At 37.1% G+C, this 20,216-nt stretch overlaps 1 protein-coding gene across 4 annotated transcripts in view; it reads left to right on the top strand.

The window, feature by feature from the left end:
- Positions 1–20,216, top strand: part of LOC121725862 (neurobeachin) — a 385,885-nt gene that overhangs the window by 32,063 nt on the left and 333,606 nt on the right. For all 4 annotated transcript variants that reach the window (XM_042113000.1, XM_042113002.1, XM_042113001.1 and 1 more), the window contains exon 2: positions 32–712. In XM_042113000.1, coding sequence (XP_041968934.1) covers positions 494–712 — 219 coding nt within the window. In that variant the 5' untranslated portion in view covers positions 32–493. The remainder of the gene's footprint in view (positions 1–31; positions 713–20,216) is intronic.

Genomic DNA, 20,216 nt, shown 5'->3' with positions numbered 1-20,216 from the left:
ATGAAATTCCTAGCGTTTTCTCTCATCATAGAAACTAGAGGACAGTTGATCAATATCAAAATGGATTGATGTGATAGAAATAAACCGAGCAGTGAGTGGTGGAACACGTAGCGAGTAACGGAGTGAACACTATGGAAATATACGTGATGGTGGGAATGGCTGTTCTCATCTATACTCTCCTGGTAGTTCTGCTCAAGGGCGACTGCTGTAAACCGAACGACAAGTGCGAATGCGAGGAGTGTAGGGACATGTCTCAATCGAGTAATCAGGCGTTCACCCCCACGGTCTTATCGGTTTCGTCTCGAGTCGACATTATCGATCGCTCTTAAACGAGTAAACGTTCTTAACTCTTCAATCTAATAGTATGCTAAGTTTAGTGAACTAGTGCCAAAAGTATTGAGATCAAGCTTAACTGACTTCGCTAGTGTATAGGTGTGAGTGTACTGTTAAAAGTAAGTGCTTATCGTGAGTGAGTGATGGTGGGGAGGTCGTTATGGACCCCCTAGCCCGCCTGATGGAAGGCGCGCCGCTGCCGAGCGTGCTCGGCGCTACCAGGGACACACGGCCGCGAGGAGCTCTGGTGCATGCCAGCCTGGCTGCGGCGCCGCATCTCGGAGACAAAAAGGGCAGACACCTGACAGGCACCTTCTGTCTCACAGGAGACACCATGGAGGGCATCATACAATGTCTCGTCTTTCTAAAAGCTTTTTCGGTGAGTGTTTACTACTAGTCTGATGTCATATTTCATCATACTGTCATTAATTGTGTATTTTTATAATTACGTGCGAATGCTGATGATTCTATCTATTTCCACGTTTCAACCAGAACAACTGTTACAAAATTTAGTGCTACCTTGATGGTTAGCGGTTGCCTAACAGTGAAATGGGAAACAACCAAAACTCACTTTCAGCATGATTGAGTAAGCAACATGTTACTGACTTTGGAATTTGGATATCGTTGTTCTGTCGATGTCGGTTACGTGCGCGCCTCTCGCCAGCTCAATTTGAATGAAACAGTATTCCGGTGTGGAGTGGAGTGTATTTCGAGTTTCAATACTATCACTTCACATAGAATAGAGATAATAATAGTCTTTTAGTTAGATATTGTCCTTTGGCCTCATTGGTGAGGGTAAGCCAACATCGGGTTACATAATATTGTGTAGACAGTAGAGACTGAGGTTGATTTATTTTTTGTTAATTCCTACTTGAACTACTTTATTTTATGTAGGTACATAGTATAACTGTTTACTGTTTACTGTTCTTTTTGTAATAAAAAAATAACTTATTGAGATATTGAAAGAGAGTGAAATGAGACATTCTGCTTTTCTTTGTTTTAAATAATTTAATTTTAGTAGCTATGAGTATTTATAACTTGTTATAATACCAATATCGCTATTCGCTACGTTTCTGTATCCGATACATTATTATTATTGTTCAATATCTAAAACGTCCGAGCCATTGGTTCTGCGTGTGTGCGATGAGATAGAAAATCACACGTCATCATAGCGTCGAATATTCGATATGTTTGTGACGCGCGGCGCGACAGTATCATTCCCATTTTTATAACTTTACACCCCCTCCCCCCAACAACGATCCAATATATTTTTTTCCTGTCCGAGCGATGCTCTATTATGGAGAAAAGTTCACGGCTGAGCAATTATTTTACGAGTGAAAGTGGCACGTTTGAACCTTTACGAACACGTGGAGTATCTCTGATAACTATTTTAACATTTCAAAGTAACGATTTTCTAATATAATTACTTCAGTATCAATATATTATAAATAAGATGAGTATTCAGTATATAAATATGCGGACTTCGTACCAAAATCTTCACTCAATATCTACTTAAGTAATCTTCAAATGTCTCGAATTGTGGCTGCAAACGTCCACTCAACACGAACTTCTCGCTTTTAAGGCGCTCTAAAAGAAATAGGTGCTAAAGTCCGGGAAACTGCAGATGTGTGAAAATACAAAATGGACTCGCGTAAAATGATTTTTACAACGAGGTTGTTACCGCGACGCCGACATATTCGAGAGATAAAGCGTCGCGATATAAAAACGAGCACAAACTTACTCGTAAACTGCGTGGAGTCGCTGGTGGAGTGCTCTCGTACAAACGAGTTTACATCGAGCGCGAAGGCGACGCAAAATGATCCTAATTTCGTTAACATCTTTAAGCGGCGCGTCCTCCCTTATAATTTCGTTAACGTTCGACCGAGTTAGGTTAAGCCCTTCCCGACGCTGCCCGGAGCCGCCGGATCGGATGTTACGTTTTAAAAGTAAATTAAACGAAGCGGAATTAATATGAATTAATGCAGCATCGAAATACCTCTAAAAGTATTTGCGGTTATTTTTAAAAAATAAATTTCATTTCTGTAGAGACGTTTCAAATTAAGGGCGAAAGGGATACCTGATGTCGGAGGAAGGTATCAGGAGACGTTTTTGCTTGTTTATTTATTGAAATAATGAAACAAGGAAGGCCCGCTCGTTGTGCAAATATATTTCGAGGATAAGACTCGCTTCCTTCCGAACAATTGGAACGCCGATTTCGTTTAATTTCATTTTATTTCAATTTACGAATTTAATAAAATATACTCCTAATTGAGTTTTCCTCGACTCGGCCGCAACCCTCCTTCTTTTATTTATTACGCAACATTGTTCGTAAAGAGATGCCCCATAAAAAAAACATTAAAAATTTCATAACACCCTCTAATGGATATATCGGGGTCTTATGTGGTTTTAAAAATGCGGCATACAATTGTAATAAAGAAAACACCAACACAATATTGTTACGCAAAGGCAATATTGAAGATAATAAACGGCTAACGGCTCACACTGATATTGAGCCGAGCCCCGCGTCGCGCGTCGCTCGGGCCGCCCGCCGTAAAACTCGTAGGCTCTTCGTAGCAATCGTAGCCGCGTAGCACGCCGTAGCACGCCGTAGCACGCTGTAGCGGATATTATGCGCTACGCAATTGACAACATTTCATTTAATTAATCATCAAAAATAACAGATTTTTTTAATCATTAATTTCCGAGAAAAAAAATTAAAACGAAAAATACACTTGTGACGTCATTGGTACGGCAGAATACGATACGATACACACCTTTGGTTGTAGGAACGAAAATAATGCTGATCTAAACACAATAACAAATTCAATAACCTCAGAGAAAGTACCACAAAGTCAGTGACAGTACTAACAGTTTTTTTTAGAAATCAGATATGACGTGCAAAGGTATTTTGTTGTTCAACCGTACCAATGACGTCATTTGGCGCTTAAGTCATTTTAGAATGATCAGAATTAAAAACCAAGTTTCATAAATGAAAATGACCACATTTTCAAAAATAAAAAAATATGGGTCCCCTAATTTAACCCCTACTTTTATATTTCGTCATAAAACAAGTACAAAAATATTTGAAATGTTGTCAATTATACGCGTATGTGTATTTTTTAATTTTTGGTTTTAAATTCTGATTTCATATTTTTATTTTAAATTACGTAAAATTATATTGGTCCCCTAATTTAACCCCTACTTTTATATTTCGTCATAAAACAAGTACAAAAATATTTGAAATGTTGTCAATTATACGCGTATGTGTATTTTTTAATTTTTGATTTTAAATTCTGATTTCATATTTTTATTTTAAATTACGTAAAATTATATTGAATTCGAAATTGTGTTTAACTGATCAGAATCCACCAAAGGGTAAAAACGGGACCCTATTACTGAGATTTCGAAGTCTGTCCGTCTATTTGTCCGTCTGTCTGTCTGTCTGTCTCCAGGCTGTATCTCAAGAACCTCTATAGGTAGACTTCTAAAATTTGACAGATTGTGTATTTCTTACTTTTGCTCTACAGGGTGTAACGAAACTAAGTTATAATACTTTAGGGTGTGTACGTGTTCCTCGTAGAGACTTCACTGTGAAAGTGGCAGCGCTGAAAGACCAAATTTTTTTTCACTTTTTTATGGGGAATCTCGTGACGCTGCACAGTGGAAAATTTGGGCCCGTATCGGATCAAAAATTTGTAACTTCAAGGTTTTTCATCGGATTGTATTGAGATTTGGCACATGTATACAGTGATATACAAAGATTTTAAAAATAATCAATTTTTGTATTTTTTTTTCAATGTATACATATTTATTTTAGGTTAAAAAAAATAAAAGAGAAAAAAGTTATACGAGTAGTATTTATATGTTTATTTTTTATAAATAAGTACTAATATGAGTAAAATTAAGAAGACTTAAACAATTACTTATCACACAAGCATAATAAAATGCATAAATTATAAAATCGTATAGTACCTATCTATACCACACACCAAACTAATTGATCTCAGATTAGACAAATCTTATAATATTATTGGTTTTATATAACTAGGTTTAACGCCTCCGTGGTCTAGTGGTACAGAGCGCGGCTCTTGACTCGGAGGTCGTGGGTTCAAATCCCGCGTTGGAAACATGTTATTTCCAAGTTTGGTTAGGACAATGCAGGCTGATCACCTGATTGTCTGACAAGTAAGATGATCCATGCGTCGGATGGGCATGTAAAAAGTCGGTCCTGCGCCTGATCTCTCGCCGGTCGTGTCGGTCTTCCGTCCCACTGGATTATGAGAGTAAAGGAATAGAGAGTGCTCTTGTGTACTGCGCACACACTTGGGCACTATAAAATTACTCCTGCGTAGCTGGCCTAGTATCAATGAAACCGGCCACCGTCACCGAAATCGGTGTGGGAGCTATTATTATAACTAGGTTTTAGTTACTTATAATGTTGTATCTAATTGTTATTATCCTCACTATTCCTAACTAAAATTACTTCCGGTGTAAATGTAGGATCACCTTCAGGTACTACCTTCAAAAGACTTTGTGCCTCTTCATCAAGATCCTTCACATTTCTCACATAAGGTTTTCTTAAACTTGAAATGTTTATATAGAAGCGTTAGTATAAATCTATATAGAAGCGTTTTAAATACGTCTTTATTTGTATGCTATAAGGGAACATTTTCTAGCATGGTGCAGGCGCATATTTCTGTAGTCTTTATTGCGCGACGCTTGTGCATCTTCCGACAGTTGCCCAATAGGAAGAACAGAAAATTTTTTGATCACGTTTTCTCCATGTATACCTAAGTATTTTGTGCACGGAGGATGGCATGTAGTACCAATCATAGTTACTAACATAAATTCGCGCAGTTTCTAAGGCATAAACTCCAAATTTTTCGGGATCGACCATCATTCCAGAACAATTACATTACATACATAGTATTTACAAAATACAAGTTGTTTTCAGAAACATTTAATGTTTGCTGTAGAACTATGGACAACGATTCCAAGGTTCTGCCACGCTCGATATAGGGAACGATGAAATCGCCCTTAGTACAGTTGAAAGTTTTTTTTTATGAAATAAGGGGGCGAGCAAACGAGCAAACGGGTCACCTGATGGAAAGCAATTTCCGTCGCCCATGGACACTCGCAGCACCAGGAGAGCTGTAGGTGCATTGCCGGCCTTTTAAGAGGGAATAGGGTAATAGGGGAGGGTAGGAAAGGGAATAGGGTAGGGGATTGGGCCTCCGATAAACTCACTCACTCGGCGAAATACAGCGCAAGCGCAGTTTCAGACTGGTTTTCTGTGAGAACGTGGTATTTCTCCGGTCGAGCCGGCCCATTCATGACAAAGCATAGGTCCCCCACGTATATAGTTGACATTTTAATGGAAATAACAAATTTAAATAAGTGTCACTTAATATGAAATACACGCTGAAGTGTGCAATTTGAAGATATTTGCTTCCCCTTATATACTGGTTTTTTAGATATGAAATACGTACTAATATCAATGTTATGCATAATATTTACTCACGCAGGACGAGTGCAGAATAGAATATAATAAGCTACTGCTATCAAAATATTGTGATTAATATTGATTTTGCACATTATGTCAACAGTAACCGCAAAAGATACCGAATTATCTACTCCGACCTCTATCACATTTTTCCCCATAACTTCCAGGACCGCAAACTTCCGCAGTTGATTTTTTTAATGCGTGGGGAGTCGTGGGTAAATGTGAAAACCTTCGACGAAAAAAAAAAGAAGTGAAAAATAGGGCATGTCAATTTTTAAGTACTTACTCAAAAATAAAAATTAAAAAAAGTTAATAGCTCATTATTAAGAACATAAAATATCCTTTTTAAAAATGTTTAAAACCGCATGCATGTGCTAAATACTTTTTTCACAATATTCATTTGAAATACGTGTATGCAAACATTTGAATGAGCCATTCGCTACTTCAACTTACTTCAACCTATGATAAAAAAAATATTTATGCAGTTTTAGTAGAAAAATATGTCTGATTAGGATTATTTGGTTATTAGAGTATCGAATTCAATAAATATTTCATTCAAATTGTGATATTTTTAAAAACCATTTATGGTATGCTCTAGTTCTACCATTTTCCATAGTGCGCTGGGGCGCTTACCCATACAAATTGAAACAAAAATTTGGTCTTTCAGCGCTGCTACTTTCACAGTAAACCCTCTAAAAGCAACACATAAACACCCTAAAGTATTATCACTTAGTTTTGTTACACCCTGTATAACGATACGAAACCCTCAGTGCGCGAGTCCAACTCGCACCTTGCGATTATTATTTGGCTTTTCTTGTTCCATATCAACAATGGCAACAGTTAGGCAGTTGAATTTTTCACAAAGTCCTGTATTATATTTGTATTTAAATAATAACTAGAGATCGCGATATGTATGTATTTGTAATATACTTATATATTTTAAAAAGTTTACTCTTACCATCTATTACTACTGTTACTTTATAGTTTTACAATAAGGGTTGTCTGGAAAAAATCACTTGTAGCGATAAGGCCGCCTTTTGTACTTTTTACTCTTATAGTTATTAAGAATTGTATGTCATGTTTGTTTTGGTGCAATAAAGTATTTTCATTCATTCATCCATTCATCGCCCAATGGTTGAAATTCGACCTCAAATAAAAAAATAAATTAGGTATAACTTTCAAATTCAACTCTTTTCTAGCAAAAACTGCTATTTGAACAGAATTCTTTGTTTTCTAGTGATATTCTATTGTCAAAATATTAAGTTTATTATTTTTTAGACATAATTCCTGCGACAGGCTCAGATTAATAAAGTCAAATGACGACAGACTACCCGTGTAATAATTGCCTAATGCACCTTTTAAGATTCAATAAAAAAAACTAAATCTATTTTCAATTTGACAACAGACTATAAATAAAAGAGTACAATTCGTGTGTATAAGCTTGTCAATCCAAATCTAACGTGTGTGTTGTAGTGTGTGTAATTTTAAAAAAATATATAAAAGCATAAAACAATATTAGCTCGATGTACTCCTTCGCCATATAAACTATAAATGTGCAAAAATTTATTCCGCATTTTTCGTCAAAAGGGATCCAAAGTTTTTCGCAACGCATTAATAATAGTAATAATATAAAATAAAAATTTAAGGGAGCTCCCATACAAAAAAACCCGGAACACAATTATTGGGCTATTTTTGCTCTATAACGGTACGGAACCCTTAATGCGCGAGTCCGACTCGCACTTGGCCAATTTTTTATAATGGCATAGTAATTAGGGAAATTACGTCTTTGTATTTTCGAAGTAATAATCGAAATATTACACATTTTTAACGTAACATCACAATATACCAGTCGTGCAAACCGATCAAACCTTCTGGAATACGAGTGCAGAAAAAGCTTGAGAATGTCGATATCGTTAGATTGGTCGATTCCTCGATATTGTTACATTCGTATTGTTTAGTTAGACCCGGGCCGGGGTTTATTGTGTTCGGTAGCGGCGGGGATGCCGGCTCCCAATTGAAATTCACTCCAGAGGGATTTTAATGGACTCCAGGCAAATCGGTGTTTTGGGAGTTCGTCGGAAGATTATGAATAAAACATGTCTCACTGGAAGAATAGAGGGCTCGCCTTCGGTGACAAATTTTAAACTACTTAGGAATAATTTAAGGAAACCCCAAAGATATTTCGAATTGAAATTCGAAATTGAGTTAGTTATTGAAATTCGAAACCGTTACGACAATATTTTCCGCCCGCTACAGATATAATATCTATCTAAGCCCTAAGGTGTATTTTATCTGTATTGTGCCTCTAAATTTCGTCAATTTTTTTTGAACTAGATGAACTTCATATACAATATCACTTTCCTTGGCTTCCACCAATGATATTCTACTTATACAGATCTGTTACGTTCATACTATTTTCCGGTTTAAATCTCTTCCAAACAACATTGACAAATTTGACAAATAAGTGAAACAAAAGATACGAAATGCCATTTACATAAAAGAGACAGACTAAATAAAAGACGACCCAATTGGGTCTTCACAACGCGCGCGGTAGTAACATATCTGCTTCGAGTTTTTTATATAATATATCATTGACTTCCACGAATGTTTCAAGACTGAAATTAGCCAAATCGGCTAAGTGGTTCTCAAGTTTTAGAGAGACTAACAAAATTTAAAAATATTTTTTATTTTTATAGATAAGCTGTTCAAAGCAACTGTCTGCAAAATGCTGCAATCTGAATGGAATTCTGTGTTGCTATAAAATTTTTGCAGCACAAAACAACGGATAGGCTTGTTTTGTGAAATGAAACATGCGTAGCCACTGAAAAAAAATTCAACTGCAACTCTGTAGAGAGGGCGGTACGTACGTGCTGTCAAAACCCTCGCTCAACCATTAGCAAAATGGAAACTACATTGCAATCGACACTTTTGATTTTTTCATACAGTTATAATGAAAATAGATAAGGGATTTGTACAATATTTTATACTCTTTTTGATATCACGTGGGCACTGGGGAATGAGGAGGTATGGTTACAAACGTAAAATTAAAACGCAATAATGTACAACACATCATCGACAAGACTTATGTTCGAACAGCTTCAGAACTTTGCCTCAATCTGATATAGTTTTCCTTACTGTTAAAATAAAACAAAGAATATAACCGCATCTTTTAGAGACATCTAAAGAAAATGGACGTGGAACTTCATAATATGATTATTATATATTATTAAGACGTATTTAATGCGGGCGCACGATTTAATGGATATGTTATTTATGATAATATTTTAATTTTTTCTCATTTATTTAAAGTCGCTTAGAAATGTCTGGTCAAGCGGTAACTTTGCCCATAGTAGATTGCACACTATATACCTGAGCACATAATTGTTAAGATGTCCTTAACTTGTATTAAACGCTAGTTCTAAAATTTAAGTTCCTTGATAAGTGCAGGGAGCACATAATAATAGTCACCATGTATTTAATTTATAAACTCACGTGTTCGTTCATGTTTGTTTTCGCGATACATTGTTTTGTTTTTAAAGCTTAATAAACGAGGGTGGAAGCCGTTCATTTGTCATTTATGAAAAATCTTTTCGCTTGTGCTTTTTTATAAAAAAGTGATTTTTTATAATTAATAACGTTCTTTTGTTTTGGTTAAACGTACATGATAAGTTGTGTTGTGAAAGTAGGTATAAAATTTATATATAGAGTTATAATACAATCAGTGTTGGACTTCTGATTATTATTCATGCTTATTAAATCTCTACATCATTTACCCGCTCGTGGAAAGGCGTGAAAATGATTTTGGATTCCACTTGAGATAGATTCGTGGTCCCCTGGAAAGTTCCAAAATTGTGAATGGGAAAATATTAGCGCTGGCTGTGAATGACAGTTGGATTGTATATTGATCCCCCTCGGGGGGCGAGGGGGGGGGGACCCTCGACTTAGCTGATTGGTTTCGACATTTAGATTTATCATATTACGCTAACTTGTTTGTGTAATCAAATCCGACGTCGAAATTATTATAATGATTAATATTAACGATTTGATCTGTTTTGTAACGATGAAAATGTGTTGTAGAAGGTATAAGGGTCTCGTCCAGTCTGACGGGAGAATGATTGTGTAACCGGATTGACGGACTGCAATCATTTTCTTAATAAGTACTTTTCGGCCATCATCATCGTTTTTTCTACTTAATAAATAAAATCTTTTTTTTCAGGTAAGTGAATCGGGGTGCGACAACTCCAGTCTCGCTTGGTAAGAGAAAATGCCTGACAACATGAAAGTTAAGACGAGACAAAATTGTCTCTTATTTCATGAACTTCACAAAGTAAAGATATTTAAATTAATTAATAGGCACTAATACATTTTGTTACTCGAGTCGTTTCTAACATCTCTCGAAGTCAACCCTGTTTAATGTTTATGCGAAAGAGTAAAATATTATACATGCAAATAATTCCATAAAGATATGAAGTTACTTTAAAACTGGAAATTGTTACTTTAATGTAAGCAATTGGTTTCTTTGAGTTTCTCGGGAGTTCTGGTAATATTCCGAAGGTGGCAGATGGATGATCGTCTGGGGACTGCTTGCAATTTGTTTCACGTAGGTATCAGGTTTGTTTATTTTCGTTGAATTAGTGCCTCCCACCTTTTTATCTGCCTACACGTTCCGATATTCATCATCTAGAAAAGAGCGTATTCCCTCTTAAATAAATAAATAAATAAATAAAATCATTTATTTCAGGCTTCTGCGACCCATAACATTACATTTAAAAAAAAAAAATGAAATTTTCGTTACATTACATTATAGTCATTACATTAAAATTACAATACATTTAAAATATATGATTTAGCAATTACATTAAATTGAAATTTTAAAGTAATGTATACTTAATAAAAAATAATAAAATAATAATATAATAAAAATAGATCAAAATCACAGTCAATCACCATATCTTTGTAAGTCTAAAAGGCCGGCAATACACCTGCAGCTCTTCTGATGTTGCGAGTGTCCATGGGCGACGGCAGGTTTGTTTATTTTCGTTGAATTAGTGCCTCCCACATTTTTATCTGCCTACACGTTCCGATATTCATAATCTAGAAAAGAGCGTATTCCCTCTTAAAAGGCCGGCAACGCACCTGCAGCTCTTCTGATGTTGCGAGAGTCCATGGGCGACGGCAGGTTTGTTTATTTTCGTTGAATTAGTGCCTCCCACATTTTTATCTGCCTACACGTTCCGATATTCATAATCTAGAAAAGAGCGTATTCCCTCTTAAAAGGCCGGCAACGCACCTGCAGCTCTTCTGATGTTGCGAGAGTCCATGGGCGACGGCAGGTTTGTTTATTTTCGTTCAATTAGTGCCTCCCACCTTTTTATCTGCCTACACGTTCCGATATTCATCATCTAGAAAAGAGTGTATTCCCTCTTAAAAGGCCGGCAACGCACCTGCAGCTCTTCTGATGTTGCGAGTGTCCATGGGCGACGGCAGTTGCTTACCATCAGGTGACCCGTTTGATCGTTTGCCCCCTTATAAAATAAAATAAAAAAATCATCACCGTCAACTTGAGAGGGTTGTTGATAGTGTATCGGTTGGGACTTGGGCTGATATATGCCAAACGTTATGTAGCCAATTGTAATTTATACTTGAAACAGATGTGCAAATTACTGGCCTTCCCCTTTATTGCAAACAGCGTTTTTATTAATTTTTTTACGAGCGATATTATAAAGCAATATTAAAATTGTGGAACGCGACATTTTATCGATAGCGGGAAATTTAACGGGCATCGTGAAGTGTCCGCAATTCGCGGAAAACTCGACATCAAACTCGTGTTTGCGCTATAAACTGGTAATTGGAGGCCGTCGCGGGCGATTAAACTCGATTGTTTTAGGTCTAGTACGGATCCCGCTCTCGATAAATTAAATTGTTCCTCGACCTTCGAATTCGCAGACGGTCCACAACTCCTCGGTATACTATATAATATAAATAAATCCATCGGGGCCAGACTTGACGAAACTTTGTGAATAATATAAAACATCGGAGCGCGTTTAAGTTTTACGAGTAATACTCATCTAAGATATCAAACTTACGACGCGATTCGGTCTCTACGCTTAACTTTTTAGGAGCACTAAAAGAAGATTTTTCTCGAAATAAAATAAAAACAAAATCTTATTTTGTTATGTCGTCGTCGGGAGGAACGTAGCGAAAGTAATATAAAGGATTGATATGGTAATAAATATTCCATATTAATACTCGTTTGTCTCGTAGCTCCGAGTAGATTGTCGAATACTTCAAAGCCCTCCTGTATAAACACAGGCACTTACATTATTAAATTGAATGTATCTATTACGTTGTATTATTCGGGCTTCTTTGAACGGCTGTAATATTATCTCGTTTTGTCGTACGCGTACGTCGTCGTTTTCGGTCGAAAATGTACATTCGGTCCATATTTAAAAAGTATCTACCGGGAATCTTTGATTCACTCGCTGGTATTGTTAAAAAAGATTCGTGTTATATTTTAAGCATTTTCGCAGAAATATTTATTTAAATTTTATTCTGCAATGTAGGTCTCGTGGTTTGTCTGTCGTTCCTATCATCGACATTATCTTACATCGCGAAGTTAACGCTAAAATATTCCTTTCATATTTTGATGGTAATATTTGACCAGGAAGTCTCCGAGATCACAGGACCGCTGATCCTCATAAGAGATACAAAAATTAATTAAGTTTCGTGCAACATTAAATTTGAATATTTCTCGAGTTCTCGTCCCCATTCATTTAAATTGAAGTAACTTCTGAGACGTTCTCACTTATTTGTTATCTTCGAGAGATGATTAAACATTGCATTGATGATGTGATCTTCTGAAAATAAGTATTCTTTGTTTAACTCAGAGCAATGTTTGACCTTACCTTTTGATGACCTCTATAGAAACCTGTTGTATTTTCATTCCATTAATTGTTTTCGTAAGTTTTTTTTAATGAAATAAGGGGACAAACGATTTAACGGGTCACCTGATGGAAAGCAACTTCCGTCGCCCATGGGGACACACGCAACATCAGAAGAGCTGCAGGTGCGTTGCCGGCCTTTTAAGAGGGAATAGGATTACAGGGGAGGTAAGGAAGGGAATAGGGAAGGGAAGGGTAGGGAATTGGGCCTCCGGTAAACTCACTCACTCGGCGAAACAAAGCGCAAGCGCTGTTTCACGCCGGTTTTCTGTGAGCCCGTGGTATTTCTCCTGTCGAACCGGCCCATTCGTGCCGAAGCATGGCTCTAACAAGTACGAGTAAGTAAGTACTTCACTCTAAATTGTCGTGTTAAAAAAAACCTTCAAAAAGGTTGAATTTCCTAAAAGAGTGTTAACCCGAAAATGTGTTAAAATCGATAGAATATAGACGGTTTGGGAGTGACAGGCGTTTAAGCGTCCCGGTGGGGATGACAATCCGTCACACGGGCGTGTACGCGTAATTGGAATTCGGTAGTGGGATACCGTGCGATATTGCGTCCCCCTTGATTTGTCCGATACCGGCTTGTGGCTCGATCAACAATAGGCTTACGACACATTCCAACTGTGCCCGGGGTTGTCATAAATTGTTTCCTATCCAAAAGTCGCTTTGAGTAATTTTAATCGATTTCGAATCGTTTTTAACTGTTATCCATACTAATATTATAAATGCGAAAGTGTGTCTGTTTATCTGTTACCTCTTCACGCTCAAACCGCTAAACCGATTTTGCTGAAATTTGGCATGGTGATACTTTCGAGTCCCGGGAAAAGACATATACTATGTCTATCCTATTAGGATACTTTTTATCCCGGAAAAATGTACGGTTCCCGTTAATAACGAATTTTGCCGCAACGGAGTTGCGGGAATCATCTAGTAGTCTATAAAACCTTTTTTATATTTTTTCAAACAGATTTTTCGTTTTCTTTGAAGTTGCTACTCTGCGTGAAGTTTCAGATCTCCAAGAACTATTTGTTATTTACTTAGTTACTTTGCTTATTTTTTACTATTTATCAAGAAAAGTACCAGTTTCTTCTAAGTATTAAAATGAAGTAAGTTTTTTAACACTCTTAATGACAACTTAACTACTGAAAAAAAAATCGAAAAAGTATTTTTGTAAAAACCTTTGAGAATAATTTGGAATTTTTTGGCAAAATCAGGGTAAAGCATTATGGAACTTTTGTAGTTTTTGTTAAGGCCATTCAGAGTACAGAACTGTCATTATGTCTGGTGTCTGGAGACTCGTTACCACGTCTTAATTACCTCATGCTTTTGACACTGAAGGCATCCCGCCGCCCCTTTGTTCTCGAATCTCACCTCACTATGCTTCATAACTTTTACGTACATTCGCTCTATAGGCAAGTTATTTCTTTATGTGAGTCCATAATGTATAACCATGAATACATGATTGCGAATCGTCGCCGAGTGCTTTTGACATACTACCTTTGGACACATTACTTATGTAATAGTATTCTGTAAAAAATATTACCATAACCGTTTCACTTTACACGACCCTTATTATTCGATATCTTACCCTATGTTATAACCAAATGTCTCCCTTTATAGACATGTCATTCGACGTCGAAGCCCTCGTTTAGTACGAAATATATTGAAGATAGATGAAACGAGTGAGTTGACAAAACTTGCGAACTTCAGAGGGCTTCTGAAGGCTGTCGATACTTGATTGACGAGCGCACTTTGTCTTAATCCCATTTTTACAGACGACACGACACTTAATGGAGAACTCGGTTACTCCGTCGCCGGGTATCTATGGGGTAATTAATATCACTTACTTACCCCGACGACTTAATAATATGATACCTTTTTTTTTAAGGATATTATTTGGTCCAGGTACGTTTTTTTATGAAATAAGGGGGCAAACGGGCAAACGGGTCACCTGATGGAAAGCAACTTCCGTCGCCCATGGACACTCGCAGCATCAGAAGAGCTGCAGGTGTGTTGCCGGCCTTTTAAGAGGGAATAACGTATATTGTAAACGTATATTGTCTACATTCTACGGGAAGACATATACTTTAAATTCACAAAATTTTAAGGTGATAACAAATGGGGCACATAGGTGTGTACTGTGTTCATGCTTCATTTTCTCTTGAGTGATAATAGTTCAAATTGAAGTTTGAGTGATAATAGTTCAAACTGGTAGATAAAAATCGTAAAATGTGACTCGTAAGTCGTATGCTACCAGCTTTCAACAAGCTATGAATTCACATTAAACTGATGATCGGTATTAATTTTTGGAGCAGTGCTTTTCAACCTTTTTAATGATGACGACCTCTGTCATGGCTCAGGTGGTGGGCTGTTGGTAGCTCAAGCCGGGGGTCGCGGGTTCGAATCCCGCCGACGGAACAAAAAGTTTTTCAAAAAGTTCCTGGATCTTGGATGTATTAAATATGTGTATCATAAAATAAAAATCTTAAATATATGTATAGCATAAAAGTATTAAATATATTTCCGTTGTCTGGTACCTGTAACACAAGTCCTTCAGGTACTTAGCAAGGGGCCAGAATGACGTGGTGTGAAGCATCCATGGATATTATATTTATTATTAATGATGCAACCCCGGTAAGAAAAAATATTTCGCGACCACGCTTTGCTTTTTTAATCATCTATGTACGTTCATGTATATATCCTTAAATTGTTAAAATTCTTGAGCTTAATTTATCAATATTTTTCACTTAAATAGCTATCGTACCCTGTCGACCCCTACAGAAGCGCGACCCACAGTTTGAAAAACACTGTTTTGGAGCAATGCAATGCGGTGTCAATTACCGATTAGCCGGAATTGATGGCAGAAATTCACAGTATCATGTCGGCATCACACTGCCGGCTAAGCCGATTACAGAATGCTAATACTTCGCCGGTCGACAATGTTGCCAATACGTAGCTCGCGTAAGTTGACACTAGCGTAAAGGTCGCTCCCCACGTTGAGATATGATGGTCCATGATTGCCATGGTTAAGCTACAGCAAGCTGACTTTGGCATTCATGATTTACGTCAATCAGTAGTTATTATAGACATGTATCATCATGATTACAAAGCAGTTAGCATGCACATTTTACATAAATATTTGCAATCATAGATGAATACGCGTGAGAGTCATGCTTCGCATACGTGGGAGAGCCATGCTTCGGCACGAATTGACCGGCTCGACTGGAGAAATACCACGTCCTCACAGAAAACCGGCATTAAACAGCGCTTGCGCTGTGTTTCGCCGAGTGAGTGAATTTACCGGAGGCCCAATTCCCTTCCCTATCCTCCCCTATTTCCTTCCCTTCCCATCCCTACCCTCCCCTATTACCCTATTCCCTCTTAAAAGGCCGGCAACGCACCTGCAGCTCTTCTGATGCTGCGAGTGTCCATGGGCGACGGAAGTTGCCTCCCATCAGGTGACCCGTTTGCTCGTTTGCCCCCTTATTTCATAAAAAAATACGCCAATCTACACGGTCGCAATCAATTGTATTCGTTGATTATGTTACAAATTGATACTGAACGTCCATTACTCGGAATACGATCCATTTCGCAAACGCAAATTAAGGAAACCCCAATAAAATACAACGGTAATATATTCAAAAGCACTTACATATTTATTTCCGGCGGCGCGAGTGATGTTGAGTAACGCGCGCATTTCTGTGATAAATAGGAAATGGCAATCCTTAAGAGGCTGGATGTCAGTCGGTGGCCAGCAATGTTCAGCCACATCCATCAACGTGTCTCCCCGTATACACACAAATGTGAAGGAAATCTTTATCGATCATGAGAACCTTTCCCCCTAATGGAAACAATATTTTATGTTTAATGGATCTTTGTTTAAAGGTATCAAAACAAATGTAGCAGCATTTAGGTTTGCAGAGTATCTGGCATCTGCATTCTGCAAACTTCTCTTTTACAAAAAATCTGCCTTTGACTTATTTTTAATCTACTTACTTTACGTTTACAACAAGTACAACACTTTTAGACGTGGGAGAGCCATGCTTTGGCACAAATGGGCTGGCTCGACCGGAGAAATACCACGTTCTCACAGAAAACCGGCGTGAAACAGCGCTTGCGCTGTGTTTCGCCAAGTGAGTGGGTTTACCGGAGGCCCAATCCCCTACCCTATCCCCTTCCGTACCCTCCCCTACTCCCTTCCCTTCCCATCCCTACCTTCCCCTATTCCCTTCCCTTCCCATCCCTACCCTCACCTATTCCCTCTTAAAAGGCCGACAGCGCACCTGCAGCTCTTCTGATGCTGCGGGTGTCCATGGGCGACGGAAGTTGCTTTCCGTCAAGTGACCCGTTTGCTCGTTTGTCCCCTTATTTCATTAAAAAAAAACTTTGTGTTTCATGAATAGTCGTAAAGCTTTATTTAAAACCTAAAATACTTCAAAATTTGAAAATACCCATCTGAAATACCTTTTAGCAGTAAAATATCTCCGAGAATACTCCCAGGCGAATTTAGCCTTTTGCTAGATACAAAATTCACTTCCTATTGAATGATATTTCTCAAGCATTCACGTATCAGTATTGTCGCCTAAATAAAATTTATCTGTTCCGTACTATGGGGCATTTCATTTACATTTCTAAAATATCTTGTATTATTGCTTGTAGCTTTGTAATGACTGGTCGGCTTGACAATTCTACGACCCACGGTTGGTTTCACACCAAACCGCCTGACACCTTCCCGCTGTCGGAAAGCAGACGTCTGGTAGATAACGCGCTACATCGAAGAATCAATATTTGAAAATCCATGTCCGGCAACGCACATGCAGCTCTTCAAATGTTGCGAGTGTCCATGGGTGACGGTAGTTGCTTTGCTTCAGGTGACCCGTTTGCTCGTTTGCCTCCTTATTTTATAAAAAAAAAAAACAGCAAAAAATTTTCGACTTTATTGGTTCCGTGCTATAACTCGTAGACCGTGGTCTTGTTCCGCAAATAAGGTCTTTTTATTCGTCAGGTGGACGTTCAGTGTTCACGCGCTAAGGACTCTGTCGGTCTATGTATTATGTAGGTAACTGCCCTTATGTCCGTGACGAGGGTACACGAGGGGCGACGCTGCTTTAACCGAATTACGCTCTTAAACGTGCTCGACGCTTACTCGTATGTGAGGGATGTTTGAAAATAAAACCTTGTTGGCAACACCTTGGGTGGATTTCATTTGACCTTTAGACCCAGTTTTATCAAGCAATGTTAAATAAATAATGGCTTGTTAAATCAGTTAATGGCCTGTTAGAGCTATCGAGCGTTTCACCATGCCCTAATGTCATGTTAAATCACCTAACACGGTGTTTAATTTAATTCCTGCTGTGGAGGTCCGTTAAATATTTAACAGGCTGTCATATGAGTCAAAATGACAACTTTCAAAGACAATAATATGCAATATCAATAAAAGAATCTGTTTTGACTGTTGAGTATTCCGCCATGTTTCCGCTACGTCCTTACTATTAATTATTTTCATAGTTATGAATAATTATTTATTTTCACTTTGTCAAAAATTCAGCCCTCGGATTTTCCTTGACATTGCAAATATACTAACTTGTATTAAAATTACCAAACCGAAATATGAAAATAAAAGTTTGTATTATGATTCATGTTTTCAGCTTTGACAGATAATAATTATAACCTGGTAAATTAAGAAGAACTATTATAGCGTAACAAATGTATGCGATCAGTGATATTTTAATTTGGTCGCATTATCTACTATTATACTAATAAGGAAGAAAGTGACACATTGCAGCAAACATGTCGTATTAATCTTGTACATTGCAATTTCGTCGCCTTATAACAAGAATGAACGAATTGATAGTTGTTCACTCGTTGTTCACTTAACATTGCATTTACTAATCCGCTGTTAAATTTTTACTGTGGGACATAAGTATTTTAACAGTCTGTTTAATTTTCCGAGGGCCGTTAAGTAATGCCTTGTTAGGATTTAACAAATAGAGGCTGGTGAAATTGGGTCTTACACTTGGCATTGTTTCGCTTATAATTAGGTATGTTCGCGGTGGCTTACTAACTTTTTTGTAAATGATATTAATACTAAATACAGTCGTTTATTTTAAGATTCAGTTTATTCGATTGCTTGTGACCTAGTAAGTAGACCTTAAATTCGCGCTTAAAATATTGGGAATGAGTTATGGCGGTTGTTGACCAATTGATTCGTTAGGACTAGACCGACTTACGACCGACCGAGAACCGTACAGTTTGCTTGGGCAACCATACGGATATATTTCAAAAGAACTTTTCTCAGGTACAGTGTTTGACGCGTTAGGTTACTTCGCTTGAAGAAAACAAAGCTACAACAATGCAAAGGCCTCAAATAAGGTATTTCATATTTAGAATTGGAAATGGAATTAATAAAAATTAGAAGATATCTCTCATGAATATTAAATATCTTTGAATGTCTAAAATATTGCGTAGTCTATTATGCAGTCGTTTAAATTAATAAGTCAGAAACTTTATTTTTCATTTACCATCCCGCTGCTCTTCCGCCCTGTTTCGGTAAAAACTTATAATTTATTCACTTGAAATCTTTTCATAATTTCAAATAAGTTTCGCGGAATGCTTATTAAGGTCTCGAGAATTAACTCAATATACATTTTAGAACAAAAAGAGCCTCTCTTGTTTATTTGAAAGTTTCTGAATGCTTTATTAAGTAACTTGTATTTAATCATCCTTAAATTTCGCGCGAGTTAGCATAATCGCTTTTTTTTAAGATTTTTAATATTGTCTTTCGTAAGTTGAAATTTTAAGTAGGTACAGTTTGTAATGTTTGTGTCGTTCATACATGTTAATAGAAGATCGTTAGTACTTATTTATTACAAATTTTAAAGTATAGGTAAAGTTATATATTAAATTATATGTAAATTGTAAATATAATTTTATTACTCAAAGGTGACAGACTGACTGACTGACTGACTGACATAGTGATCTATCAACGCACAGCCCAAACCAACTGGACGGATCAGGCTGAAATTTGGCATACAGGTAGATGTTATGACGCAGGCATCCGCTAAGAAAGGATTTTGATCAATTCTACCCCCAAGGTGATAAAATAGGGGATGAAAGTTTGTATGAAACTTTGTCAATTTTAAACCGATCGGGCTGAGACTTTGATACCTAATTAATAATAAATACTTCTTAACGCGAGCGAAGCCGCGGGCAGAAACTCGTATAAATATAAGTTTAAATGCTTTCTTGATATAGAAAGATCCTTCTTGGAGTTTGTCGTCGCCGTGTTTAATTAACCAACTTTATGATTATTTAAAAAAAAGCAATAACGCTAGCTGTAACTAGTTTCCGGTTATATCTAAACGTAATTTCTTTGAGAAGAATTTCTATAAGTAATAAGTTTTTAAATCCTTTTAAATACTTCTCAGTAAAGAGACTCC

The sequence above is a fragment of the Aricia agestis genome, chromosome 4, assembly GCF_905147365.1.
Source record: "Aricia agestis chromosome 4, ilAriAges1.1, whole genome shotgun sequence".
Lineage (NCBI taxonomy): Eukaryota > Metazoa > Arthropoda > Insecta > Lepidoptera > Lycaenidae > Aricia > Aricia agestis.
The sequence above is the reverse complement of the archived record's forward strand: the minus strand, read 5'-3'. Positions and strand labels throughout refer to the sequence as shown.